The sequence below is a fragment of the Balearica regulorum genome, chromosome 1 (genome assembly GCF_011004875.1).
Source record: "Balearica regulorum gibbericeps isolate bBalReg1 chromosome 1, bBalReg1.pri, whole genome shotgun sequence".
Classification (NCBI taxonomy): Eukaryota; Metazoa; Chordata; class Aves; order Gruiformes; family Gruidae; genus Balearica; species Balearica regulorum.
In genome coordinates, this window is record NC_046184.1 from 193,862,157 (window position 1) to 193,876,271 (window position 14,115).

The 14,115-nt window shown below is 40.9% G+C and overlaps 1 protein-coding gene across 1 annotated transcript in view; it reads right to left on the reverse strand.

Moving 5' to 3' along the window:
* Positions 1-597: 597 nt before the first annotated feature.
* The window catches only part of KL (klotho), a 52,393-nt gene continuing 38,875 nt past the window's right edge, over positions 598-14,115 (reverse strand). The window contains exons 3-5 of the mRNA XM_075742024.1: positions 11,807-12,075; positions 8,130-9,246; positions 598-4,330 (exon numbers count right to left, since the gene is read on the reverse strand). Of these exons, the coding sequence (XP_075598139.1) occupies positions 3,993-4,330; positions 8,130-9,246; positions 11,807-12,075 (1,724 nt within the window). The 3' untranslated portion in view covers positions 598-3,992. The remainder of the gene's footprint in view (positions 4,331-8,129; positions 9,247-11,806; positions 12,076-14,115) is intronic.

The window sequence follows — 14,115 nt, forward strand, 5'->3', positions numbered from 1 at the left end:
TTAATACAATGCAAGGAGAAAAGTGAAGGGCAAGTTGTGTGTTTAGACACGCTGGCACTTGTATGGTCACTATCCCATTCATTAGTCTTTTCCCTTTCTTCTTCCTTTAATCTTGACATTTACTTTCCTTAGGATGTTTAATAAGGATGCCACACACTGACTGCTTAGTGCCACAACTGTGCTGACAAAATCCTTCAAGCCTGTGAGTAACTCTACGGGAATAGAAGAGCTGTCAAATTTACTGCAGTGTTACTTTGGAATAAGCTATTGCAGCAAAACACTCTTATATTGGCATGGTTACTTCCACAGGCTTTTAAAAAAACAACCCCCCAAAAAAACCCCAACAAAAAAATCAAAGAACCAAAACCTCTCCAAAGCCCCAGATCTGTTGGAAAAACCTCTGTTTAGATGCAGGTCCCAGCAATCTCCAACAAAAGTTACAGTTACTTATGTGGCACTGGAAAATCAAACAGCAACGCCAACTCCTTGCAGAGTTATCGTAACAGCCTCTCCAAAGGTACTCTGTACTTCATCTTGCAAACAGAGAAATTGGACAGATTAAACGGTAGGATCATGTTACAATTTGTTACCTACAGTATCTTTATTTCACTTCTGAGATTGTTATAAAAACAATATAACATTCATTCTTTCACTTGGCAAAGACATCCTTTCCAAGTCATGCTGCACAATCTTTTCAAGAAATGAAACAGAAGCTCTGCACTCACGTCACAAAAATATTTTGAATAAAAATATATTTTTTATTTTATAACACATCTAATCTGGAGCATCGAGCAAACTGGCAACATCTCATTCTAGAAACATGCTTAAAAATTAAGAAACTAGTCTACATAAGATACTGCATGTTAACATCCATCACATGCTGACTCCAGTTGCTCTTCAGAAAATAAAATACCATCCTCCCCCGAGCTGTCTTTGCAGTCCGAGTATGGAGTCCCCTCTGCTCAAAGTCCTTACTACTGCCGGCATTTCTGCTCTGGATGCACAGATGGTGATGGAGAAGCGCCAGATCATCGCTCACACGTGGGTATTGAGGGGAGGAAGTGCCCCACGGCCCACAGCCTGATCGCAGGAGGTGACTACCGCATCAGTTGGCATGAGCAAACCGCAGTTCTCCTTGGACAGGTACCTAATCTTTGCCTATTCAAGGGCTTTTTTGTTGTTAGTGGAGGGTGATTTTTTGTCAAGAAGATTGACAAGAAGCTCGTGCTGGCCCTTGATTACACAAAATGAAGCAGATTCCTGAGGCAAAACCATGCCATTATCTCCATCAGACCAGCCTGTATTTTCCCTGGCCCATCATTAAACACTTCATTGCCGAGAGCCACACATCGCTGCGCACAGGCAGCGCCGCAGGCAGACAGCTTAGAAGAAGACTTTGGCAACTGCTGTGCCCGGCTCGAGCCGGTCACTGCTCTGCAACAGTATTTAAAACCTCTTCTGAAGGAAAGAGCGCCAAAGGCTGCGTTATTCCTATGGGCCACAGCACCATGAGTGGATACGATTGTACAGCTTCATAGCAACAAATCCCAATTTACCTACAAATTAGATATCCAGCTGGTGCCATCTGCCTGTCGGTGGTTACATATCACCCAGCCTCTACGGGAAGAGCCTGCAGTCTCTCCTCCATGCTCGGACTGCTGTTTCACACGTTGCGTTTTGACTGGGCCATTAAATAGCCCACGGCAGCAACTGGCTGTGTGGTCAGTGGTGAGTGAGGTGTCAGCTGGGGCTGGTGCCACCAGCACAGCACCCATGCTCCTCTGGACTCGCCCTGCCCAGGCCCCCTGAACCCCCTCAAACCCAGGGGAGGCATGTACGCTCGGCCTCGCAGAAAGATCAGCTCCACACTCTTTTTGTTTTACCAGCAGCAAAATAATTATAACGTACATACACAACATACAAGTTACACATGACCCGGATACAGTTTTTATTAATGAATGTCACTTTTTGTTATATACTGTGAAGGCATCTGACTACCGGAGTAACGTATTGCAAGGTGATTCATTGATTGCCATGCCATGGAGAAAGCCATTTGGCATTTTATACATTTAGGGAGAGCTGTGTCTTTGTAATCCATGCTGCGTCAGGCACCAATGCATAAATATACAGCAGTTTAAAATTTGCTCTTCTTCAGCAAGTCCTATCAGGTTATAAATAATTTTTACATATATATTTTAATATTTCATCACTTACCCTGAATATTTCACCTCATCGCAATACTAAAATATACATTAGTGCAAAGAGACACCATTTTAAGACTGGAACTAGAGGACAAATATATTAATCATTATGATAAGATACTAATTCTTTTCTATTTCTATAGATTATTTAAGAAAAAATATAATCTTAAGTTACAAATGAAAATCTTATTTCATATATGAGTTTTAAATTACAGTACAGAATCACAGAATCATATTCAGGTTGAAAGGAACCCTGGGAGGTCATTTAGTCATCTACTAGTCATCTAGTAGATAAACATCACATTTAATACAGTATAATCAGCTTTAGTAGATAAGTAATTCTTAATTAATACAGAGCACATTTCCTTTAAAATATTCTTACCAGTGACTGACATTATTCACATAGCAATAAAAACACAATTACAGCTGAAGGCAATGCAGGCCTAGAGAGCAGAGAAAAATGACCTCACTGCTTTATACTGAGGACACTCCTAATGTGGTGATTCACAATGCAGGCAAAATAACGTAGGAGTTTTTCCCACTCTCTATTTCTGCTAATAAACAATGTTGCTAATATTTTGCTAATTTATCTTGCTGAGAGAAAAATGAGAGGCCTGCAGATGTTCAATAATACCTTGGGATGAAACGCTGCCAGGGCCAGAGCCAGTTGCTCAAAGGAGACCCTCCAGCCAACCTGGAAGAGGCTCAGAGCACCAGCTCCAAGATCTCAGACCTTGGCAAAAGCAGCAATAAAGTGCTGGATTATTACACCAAAATGCTGGGATTTAAACTCTCCACACTCAACACAAATGGCATGCAAAGACCATCTTACTAAATTACCACAAGTTTCCAGCAGGTAAGCAGCCGGGCAGCAGCAGAGTGCCAGCTGTGTGCAACGGGGTGCCCCAGCCCTGCTGTGCCCATGGGTACAGGGCACAGGGTCAGGCACGCAGTTTTCTGACAACTGAGACATCAATGACATCCCAGTTCCTGCTCTCTGCTTTTTTACTGAGCAAATCAAAAAGAAGCGCTTTCGCCCTTCCATCTCTTCCCATCAGACGGCATGACCCCTGCAGCCCCTGGACATACCCTGCTGCTTTCCCCACTGAGAAAGACACAGTTCAGCTGAAGTTCCCCAAGGACATCCTGAAGTCAGATGCAGCCATCAGCAACCTGAGTAGTAGGTAAGTGATTTACCGAGAGCTCCCAGCAGCACAGATTCGTGTGCCCCTGTTCTTCCAGCTGCATCTGCTTGAGGAAAGGAGGTGTCCTTGCCCCCGGCGCTTCTTTGTGCAATCCTCCTTCATCTCTGCTCAGTCACGTTCCCTGCTCCAGTCAGGCATTGGCTCTGATCTCGCAACATCAGCACTAAATCCTAATTTGGAAAAGTAAACCATTTTGTTTCTTCCCAGTCTTCTCTTGGAGAATTTGACGTTCAGGGTCTGCCATCATTCCACGTCTTCAAAACATGCTTATACCTGTCCAACTCAGCGAGGGAAAACCAAGGAGAGGAAAGCATCTGTTCATCAAATAGTCCCAGGGAAAGTTGTCAGATAACTCCAACCACAGGAATTAAGGACTAGTCATAAACCAAATGTACTAAACCAGAGAAGATGATTTCTGGAAGCCATATGCTAGCAACCTCTTCTCGGTGTCAATGTCCTGCAGTATCAGGCAATGTAAATGCCTTCCTCGTGCTGAAAAAAATCACAACCTTGTGCTCTCTTATCTCAGATTTCCCAAGGGGATGCAAGAGAAAGGGCAGTGAGTGATGTATTCAAAGAGGCAGCTCTATTTATACCTTCTTTCGACCCTCTTGGAGTAGTAAGTAATGAAGAATATAGTAACAATAAAAGCAACAAATATGAAAGAGATAAAGGCTAATGATGATTTTCTGGTTCGGAAGAAGTGGCATTCAGGACACGAGGCAATCTCTTCGGGGCAGATCAGCTCAGGAGTTTCAGGACCAGGAAAACCATTATTGTCGATTATTTCTCTGAAATGTTTCATAGAAGGCTTTGGTTCGTATCGATTTGCAATGTAACTGTAGAGACCATATTTAGGAGCAGTCTTGTCATTAAAAGAATAGACAAAATATCCTTGCAGGTTAACGTTATCCAAGGTGTAAGCTGCGAAAGAAAAAAAGAGTTGAAGAAACGAGTAAATGTCACTTTGGCATTCAAGGGCAGTACCATACGGCACTACCTAAAGCAGAGGCAGGGGGATGTTAAACCGACATCTGCACTTCTCTTCCCAAAAATAAGGTAAGGTTGTGTTGCCATAAAAAGTAAGAATCTGTCAGCCACTGCCAGACAGTGTGATCTGCGAGTACCCTGCGATTTATTTCCTTGTGCTTGGTAAACACAGCTGTGAGTGCATGACTGCGTTTAATGATCAGCATGCAGCCTATCATGAAAAGATAGTGCACTCTTTTATGCATGAAAGAACACAGCTTTTGGTTTTCCTGCACCTGGATTTCTTCAACCTGTTTGTCTGATTGCTCTTTCTTCCTTGCAGAGCACCTCCTGATGGGGATGGCCAAGGAACGGAGCACATCAGGCTGCACTTCTCACCAGGCAAAGGCACGGTAACATCAGGAAAAGGCACGCCCATGCTAAGGTACTGGGATATTCCCAGTGCAAGTGGAAAGGTTATGCAGATCATAGTCTTCTCTTGTTAATGACCTGAGTTTCTCATCCACGATGACCTGTATTAGTCTTTACTGAGAACATGTCCACAACCCATACTGCTAACTTGGCGACGGGAAGAGGTCCAGCAGCTGGAGTATTAACTTTGAGCCGTCATTCCCACTTGACAAAACCAATCAATCCACAGTAGTAAATGCAAACTGTAATATTTATCTCTCAAAAATCACTGTTTTTAACAAATTAAAGCAACATCTTCTAGTAGATGAACACAGGGCTGAAAGCTAACAATTGCTGAATTTTCATATGCCTCTGGAAATAATTCTTTTTGCAGCCATATGCAAGACATTTAGCACCTCTAACCTACCTTTCATTGGTAAAATGAATAATATTTACCTGCCCTTTTACAGAGCTGCTACTCAGGATAATCTGTTTGTGTTTGTAAAACTGCATGTGGATGTAATGGTGTTACATAAATGGTTAATGCTGTTCTTTTGTTTTCAATTGGCAAAGATGTACTTTAACAGTGTACGAAGTACTTAAAAATATAGCCTCAGCTCAAAGGGTCCTGTACTGTATTCTGGAATCATTTATCCGCACAAACCTGTTGGCCCCCCTGGAACAACGCAGGTGAGCAACATTACACACACAAATGCTGCCCCACGCAGTTCCCTGAAACCAGCTGGAAAGAAGGCAGAACAGAAACTTTAAGGCAGGAACACGCACATGCCAAAGCCCCTCTTATTCCTCTCCAGTGTGACACTGAGGTAAGGACACAAGATTTGTAATTCATGTGTTAGTCACAGGGTCTTGCAGAAAAAATGCAAGTTTTAGAGAAACCCGAGTCAGTCATGATGCCAAAGTTAAGAGGGTTGCTCCCTGTGTAAGGACAAGATGGACAAAAGCACAGTTCCAGAGCGGGGGAAGAATAGAATGAAAAAGCTGGTATTACTGACAGACCAAAGACTACGGAGGAGTGTATGATGCCAAAAGTGGGAGAATGAGATTTAGGGCAAGTATTATGGCTAGTTAGCAGGGACATATTCATCCATGACAAGAAGGTGGAAAGGGAGGAAAATATGGCTTACAAGTGATACTTAAGTTGAAAAACATAGGAGCTATTTCCAGGCTGGACTGAAGAGGGGAGAAGGAAGTGATTGGGGGATACTGGTACGAACTGATCAGTACGAATTACAAAGTTCTGTAAAAACAGGGGGATGTGCAGCTGTTCTGGCTAAGAGGAACTGGGAGAAAAGCCCGTATCCATAGATGCTTTGAAAACAGAAGTGCCAAGAACTTGTACGGTCTAAAGTGGCAGGAAGGAGAGAAGCAATACAGAAAACCCAGATTTAAACCATAAGCCCCAATATAGCCAAGATACGATTTTTAACTACAGATGCAGAAAACATGCACCCAGTGCTTCAAAATGCTGGAGAAGGAACTCTTGGACATTTAATATTGATGTTCAGTAAATCCTGAAAGAGGTGGAAATTACAGAGGAGGAAGTTAAAGCCCATACTTAACAGAGTGGACAGGATGACCTACCAAATTATGGAACTGCCAGCCATCCTTCACTACCTAGCAAAAGAGTGGCATAGATTATATAAGGCTTGATAAATAAGAATTACAGGACATATATATGATTAATGCCAATCAGCTTACCTTTATGAAAAATAAATCTTGTCAAACTAACCTGACATCTTTTTTTATGAGATCAGCAGATCAATAAAAGTAACGATGTTTGATGTAATATACTTAGAACTTCACAAGGCAACTGACTTTGTATTATATGGCATTTGGATCAAGAAACAGAATGTTACAAGGTCAAGGGGAGCGCATAATTAACAGACTTCAGCTGGTCTCAAACAGAACTGGTAAGTCTATAAATGGAATTGCTGGTAAGTGTCACAGAAAGTGTGTTTCTACTGCGATCATGGAGATTGGCTTTTAGCACTAAGATATTTAATGATCTTAAGTGTATCAGTGAAAAGTAAAACTGAAAGGAAAGTAAAACTATTTCTCACGAAGTCTGCAAATAACACAAAGATTAGGGACACAATTTAGCTAGTGTAGTAAGCTTTGCACAAGGCGGCAACTGGCACTTGGACGTGACCAAATGTGAGGATGTCAAAGAACAAGCAGACAACAATACTTAGGCAAAGGGAGTTATGCCTGGGTGGCAGGAATCCGTAACCGAGTTTGAAATCTCAGTAGATAACCACAGAGTGTGCGTAACCAATTAGGCCAAAAGGGCTAATTGGCTGCTTAGACGTAGGAAAGAGGAGTACAAGGTTATGCTATACCTGCCTGAGATGTAGGTGTGGCTGCGGTAGGAACAGTATGTCCAGGTCTGGCTTTATCCCTCTCAAGAATTCTGGCAAAGGGGAAAAGTTTAATAACTGAAAGGTTCTACATCGTGTTTTATAGTAAGGGACACAAAGAGCTTTGTCTGTGCTATTTACCAAAGAGATAAATAAGAGCTTGTTTTCTGTCTGTGAATATCTATACAGGTAAAATACATGGAAATGCAGAACAAAATGGCTTAAAGCTGAAGCTAAAGAAATTAATACTAGAATTAAAATTTATATGTATCTATACACACACTTATATAAAAAAACAGTAAATAACTGGCCACTGCAACAGCTTACAGTGAGATGTAGAAGACTCTTCATCAGTAAAAATTATCTCATTGGGGTCTTACGCTTTTCTTAAAAAACAGCGTGTGTTGTATGACTCAAAATGCCTCCTTTTTGCCTTATAATTTATGAATCTCTGAGACAGAGAAAAAAACTGGTTTGGGTTCTGAATAGCAGGAAAAAGTCCAGGAAATGGCATAATGAGATAGATAGCTGAACTATTATGAAGATCACTGTTGGATAAGATCACTGTTGGATAAGATACAGAGACAGCTGAGGAACAGAACTCAGACCCAGCCCTGAGGCACATCAGCGGAGAGAAGCAACAAAGAAAAACAACAGTAGATGTGCAATAAGAAAATCTGACTAAATAATTGTGGAGCTATTCACATATCTACTTAAATTTCTTGAATCCACAAAAAAATTCTGCTGTCTTATGCAGAATATGTGCAAGGTCAGTCTTTCTCATGTTTAGTAATACCAATCAATCGTAAATCAAAGGAAAAACTATCTGTTATGCTGTACTAACATCTCATTTATGGAATATTCTACACAGGATTTCTTTTTTTTTAAGTTAAACATACTGTATCACACAGGGTATACTAATACTGAGATTCGTGACATATAAACCGTCTATGGTTCCTTACCTTTTAAAGCTTCATTGATGTAATTCTGTATGTAATACACTCTGAGCTTATCATGCACCATATTCTGGTCATCATCAATTCCATTAGCCATAACATAAATTGGGACATCGCCATACTTTGCTTTAACCCACTTGAGCAATTTACGCAGTCCCCAGGGCACTACTGCAGCTCTGCTGGGGGAGTGCAGCCATGTGATGTCATTGATCATTTGAACTTCAAGATAGTGGTCATATTTTAGTGCATCTTCTTTCTCCCAGCCCACAAGGGTAGTAGTGTAGTGACTCAAGGCAAAAAAATCAAATGAGCCCTGGATTAACTTCTTTTCGTCTTCTGAGAAATAAGGCAAGTGGAAATTATACAGGTCAACACTATTTCTTTGGTGAAGCCATGCTCTCATCACTTGTGGGTAGTCACCATTTCCAAAGATGGGCTCTGCAAGCCAGCCAATGTCGAACTCTAAAATTCTGTCAGCAACTTGTTGGTCATTCCTGGAAAAGGGACAAGCTGGTTCTACCCAGTCGGCTTGCAGAGCTATGGATATCTTACCCTTCTGAGATCTCCTGAATTCTTTGTCATAAAGATGCCATGCTTTTGCATGGGCTTTCAAAAGGTTGTGCCCTGCAGTGTATGTCAAGTTTTTCACTGGCGGTTCATTCATTGTGATCCAAAATTTGACATGGTCCCCAAGACTTGTAAAGCAGAATTTGGCATACTCAACAAAAGCCTGAACAGTTTCTGGGTTTTCCCAAGCTCCGTATTTGGCAAGGGAAACTGGAAGCTCTTGGTTCTCGGTCATAGGTTGCCATAAAGCAACAACAGGAGTTATGTTAACTCTGAGAAGTTCACTAGCAAAACATTGATAATAATGTACAAGCGTGTGGTTGATCAGAGAAAGATTACCTAAAGGAAGGATTAAAGACCATTTCAGTGAAAAATGGAAGTGTGTGACATGCATTTCCTGCAGAAGAGAGATCTGAAGCCTGATAGCAGCAAAGTCAACACAGTGACGCTTGCGTTTCGAGGTGAAAACTCCATCCACTTTAATAAGCTTCTTCGTCTGGTGAACATCCCACACATAAACATTAGAGTCAAGAAATTGGGCGGGTGTTGTGTCTACCTAGGTAGAATAAGAAACATACCAGATTCAAGCTGTTTGTTCTAGGTAGGTTGGAACATCATAACCATCAGGCACAACACAGTGGAAAAATATTATAGGTCAAAATATTGCATTTAGCACCTCTCTCGCATCTCTGATACGGTAACATCTCTGGGTCATATGAATGAATTAATCTTCTGTTTACACGTGACACCAGAAAAGTACCAAATCTCATCCTACTTTCCAAACAAGCTTATGCTAATGGTCACCATGTTTATGTCTTCTCCAGACTGCACCAGTCAGTATGGGGAACAAGCGATTGCTCAGGGATAAGGCACTAAGCCTGCAACAGATCTCCAGAGAAGCAGATCTTCAGCAAAGACTACAGTAATTTTTAAAATGTTTTTCTTTCAAGATTAAGAAGCTACACCGAAGGGCCTACGGAGAGACCGTCTGTTGTAAATTACCCAGTAGCTTCTGTTTCAAAACCACTCCCTGGACGCAGTAAAAGAAATAATGAATGCAACATCATTTCTGTGTTCTTTTCCTGACTATGCTGAAAGATGAATAATGCTCTGTACTTGATTTTTAGCATGAATTCAGCTGACAAGCAAAATTTTTCCTTCTTGCTAACGATGTCTTTTTTTATTTAACTCATACCGAACTCATTTCCAAGCTACTTCAGCAGGCTGTTGATGTCTGAATCAATTTTTTTTCGGGCCTCCAAGTAAACCCACTATATGTCACCCTAACAATATATGCATTTCCCTTAAGTCATTAGGGCTTCAGATGTCAGAATTGCCTGTATGACATACTGGACACAGAAGAGGATATGCTTCTCAGGGTCCCACAGAATTCTACTTTCACTTTTTAATGAATATCACAAACACAATAAAGACTAGAAAATGAAAAAGTGAATTACTTAAAATGATGCACAGTGTAAAATCTCCTCATTCACACTCTAGAATAACTCTTAGAAGAAAGATCCAAACTACAAGATACTAGTGTGTTTATTTGTTCTTTTTTCCTTTTTTTTTTTTCCCTTTGGTGCATGGTTTCCCCCTGAGTTCAGATTTCCTTGTCCTGCCCTCTGTTTGAAAAGCAGGTGTCAGCCTACAACCAGTGTTCAACTTGTAGCTGAAGTTCTGCGGACTGTATAAAGAAACTGCTGAAAATCAGTTGCTATTTTCTCCGGAGAGGTCAGTACTGTGCTTAGAGAAAAAGTAATAAAAAACAGCATGTCTGAAGGAAATTGCTTTTCTGGAGAATTGTTCCTTGTAGATTACTAAAGCATGTATTTCCACTAATACTGTGGGAATGCTGTCAAAAGAGTTTTTCCACTGTGATGCATCTACAAATCATAGTACCTGAGCCTCACAGCACAAAATATTTGAACGGCCTTTTGAAATGAAAATATTCAGCTTTGAAGGTTTTGGTTATGGGAGGGATTTTTAAACTGTCTTGGGTTGACTGACGCCACAACTTTATAGCTGTTATCGATGCCAAAGGCGGCAATTCCATTTCCAATCCCTAATCTATCTGGGAGCTAGGAGGAAAATGACTGTTGAATTTTCTTGGAAATTGGTGTACCAGATAAGGAGGTTGCAGTATTTTTAAGAGAACAAAGTCAGATCTTACTTTTGGAGTGAGAAAAAACAAAGAAGCCCCCTATACGCTAGCCTTAAGAAAGATTACGTCTTTGTGGAAAATCTAAATTAAAATTTCTGTTCTTGGATCCAGCCTCAGAGTTGAATTTAACTACACCTCTTTACTGTGGTTAGAGAAGCCCTGCAAGCCAAAACAGTATATAAGAATTACAGCCAAACTGTTAAAGAGACCGCAACTAAGCTACAATTTTTACTCATGCTATAAGTCTTAAAATTTGAAAGATTCTCCCAAAGTACTGGATTTAATTGAAATAAAGACTGAGAGCTATGAACGGGATCCATGATCTAGCTAGGTGCACTGAAGGCCTCTGTCAGACACAGTACTACACAAAGGAGGAATACAAAAATTTCATCTACATCTAATATTGTTTACTTTTTTTTTACACAAAAGGCCTCTAACAACAGTACCAGGATATATACGTATAAGATGTAGAAACACACCACTGGAGTTTTAAGAGCTTTCAGGAAGTTTTCTAAAGCATATATTATCACAGCAGACAAATATATTACCATTAAAATTACAGACATGAAAGAGCAGTAGTATTTCATAAATTAGGACATTTGGAACTATACTCTAGCAGATCCAATCAACTTCCATTCAAAAAGGACTGGCTTCCAGTAACTGATCACATAACACATCCAGGGAAGATGAGCATCAGACCCCTTTCAATTTCCATATGTTTTTCCAAAATGTTATTTATTGTATCTCAATCTGACCGGATATCCCTGGTCACATGCAAAAAAGTCTAGTGAAGACTGAACGACGCAGTGTTTGGCACAAAAGCCCTGTACCCATCTCCTTGCAGCACTGTGGTAATATATATTGGCAAAGACACTCTATCCAGCAAATTTATCAATATGAACTTGTGCACTGATCTGGCAGGACAGCCTGTCAGCTTTATCAGCAGACTCACCTGAATGTAGTTGTCAACAATTCCCCAAGCAAAGCCACAGGGGAAAATCCCTTTTATGGGCTGGTTTTCAGGCAAAGGTGGGAATCCATTTTTTTCTATCAGCTTTTGATAGAACAAGACAGAAGATTTGGGCATCAACTTCTTGTCGTGGCTTTGAAAATCAACATAAAACAATCCACGTCGAATGCTGTATCCCCTGTGCCATTCAAAGCCATCCAGGAGGGACCAGACTGTGTAGCCAAACACATTAACTCCGTCATACCGGATGGCTGAGGAAAGAACAAAGCCAAACTTATCGCAGTGCTCATTGTTCCTCTGTAGATTACACCGTATCAGCAGTATTTGTGGTACTCGTGTAAGAACAATGCAATAGGTCAGATAAGTATCTCAGGGCCTGTCTCAAAGCCCGTTCAGGGAAGCTATTTCAGCTGCACTCAGGCAGCTGCCAGGGCATAGGTGCACTGTGCAAGGCAGTAGAGGTACCTGGCTTGGCTTTAAACAAGCCAGATTTAGAAAGAGAAGCAGCGTAGCAGCGGTTTGAGCAGTGCTGCTGATTAGGTGTGCCAAACCTCAGCCTCGGAGCAGAGCACGCTACATTTGAACTGTTTGCAGCAACTGAGCTAGTAACTGCACTGCGCTCTGCTAAGCACCCGCTGCAGCTCGCGCTGGGGTAACCTAAGCGTCATTAATGCAGCACTACCCTGGAAGCAAACAGAAGTTATATATATCATTCCCCTCCACTACAAAAACATACTGAGAAAACCTCGACAACATTTTTGATGTGCTGATAAATTTGTATTACCACAGATTTTAAGCAGAAGTGATAATGCAGGAAGAGCCTCTTTATTTGATAATTCTCTTTACATCTTTTATGGCATAGTATTTTCCAGCTTAAATATTAAAGGGTTTCTAAAAAATGTCTACATTTTAGGTCAACTGTTTGACCTTTAACAATCACCACACACTTTGTAGACAAAAATCGGGGTCTACTGGCATCTGTTAGTTTTGCCAGCTTTTATAGTTTTGAGATTCCAAATAATACTCACTTTTAGTTGTATTAAACACTGAGATTCAGCAAAATGTTCCTGGGCAAGGCCCGGCTTCAGGAAAGCACAAAGGAGTGTGCTTATTTTAATTACCTAAGTAGACCCACCCTAATTCAGCAATGCATTTAAGCACATTCTTAAATGTTCTTTTGAACTTGAGTTTGGCTCCATAGCCAGCAGAGTTTATCTTTATTACTCACCATCTTCTGTCAACCCAAACTGGGTACTGACTGAACATAATATTTTCCAGCCTAGTCACACTGAAAGCGTTATTTCAGGCAACCAGAATATCAAGATCCTCATTTCCTGGTTTTATTAATGTACCTTATTACAATCATTTATGAAGGACCACATGGATTCTTGATTGCAACCCTGTTTGAATCAATTAAATGAACTGCAGTTAAATAAGCAATGCATTTGGCCCAGTCTCTATCAGAGGTCATGAGAAAATGTCTAAGGAAATGGAATATTTCTCCTCCTAAAGGCATCATTCTTTCGTATTTGGCAAATGCCAGTATTTTTCTAACCTCTGCATGCATCCATGATGACATCTGTCGTACCAGCAGAGTAAAAGCCAATACAGGTCCACTTTGTGAACTGGTCTCAGTGAGAATTTCTCTTTGAACAGCATCTCATCCCTTCTGTAAGTCATCACACAGCATTCCCACACTTCCTGAGCACCTCACAAAAATTCTCCTCAAACCCTTCTTTAAAAATGCATTCACTTTTAAGTGTCACCTATGAAAGAAGTAACTTGACAAATTTTTGGAAGTTCCAAAAAGTTTGGAAGTCTCAAACATAGTATCCCATACAAATTGCATGTTACTGAAAAAGCACAATGAAAATTATTGTCTTTTTCTTCTTCCTTTGTCTGTCTCCCCTCTTTTTTACGTCTGTTGGTGTGCAAGCCAGGTTGACTGCAATCTAAACCGTCTGTGCTTCTGAAACTGAGTGGCCTTGTCCATACTACCTACTGGAAATAACTCCTGACTTTAGCAATCCCCCACAGTGTGCCTACTGTGCAGGCCAGAAGTCTGCCAGAACTGGGTTAAAAATTAAACAGCACTCCAGTTCATGCTCTGTTTAGCTCACTAGTGTATAGATAGTCCAAGGAAACATGGAAGACCCATAAGCATCAAATACAGATCCTTAAAACCTTCTGCTCAGCTGCTGTCCAACCACAGCCCCTGCTTCCATGTGGAAGGTGCCCAAAGATCTGCACTTTGCCTCTTGACATACCTAAGAATAGCTTGGTCCTGACCT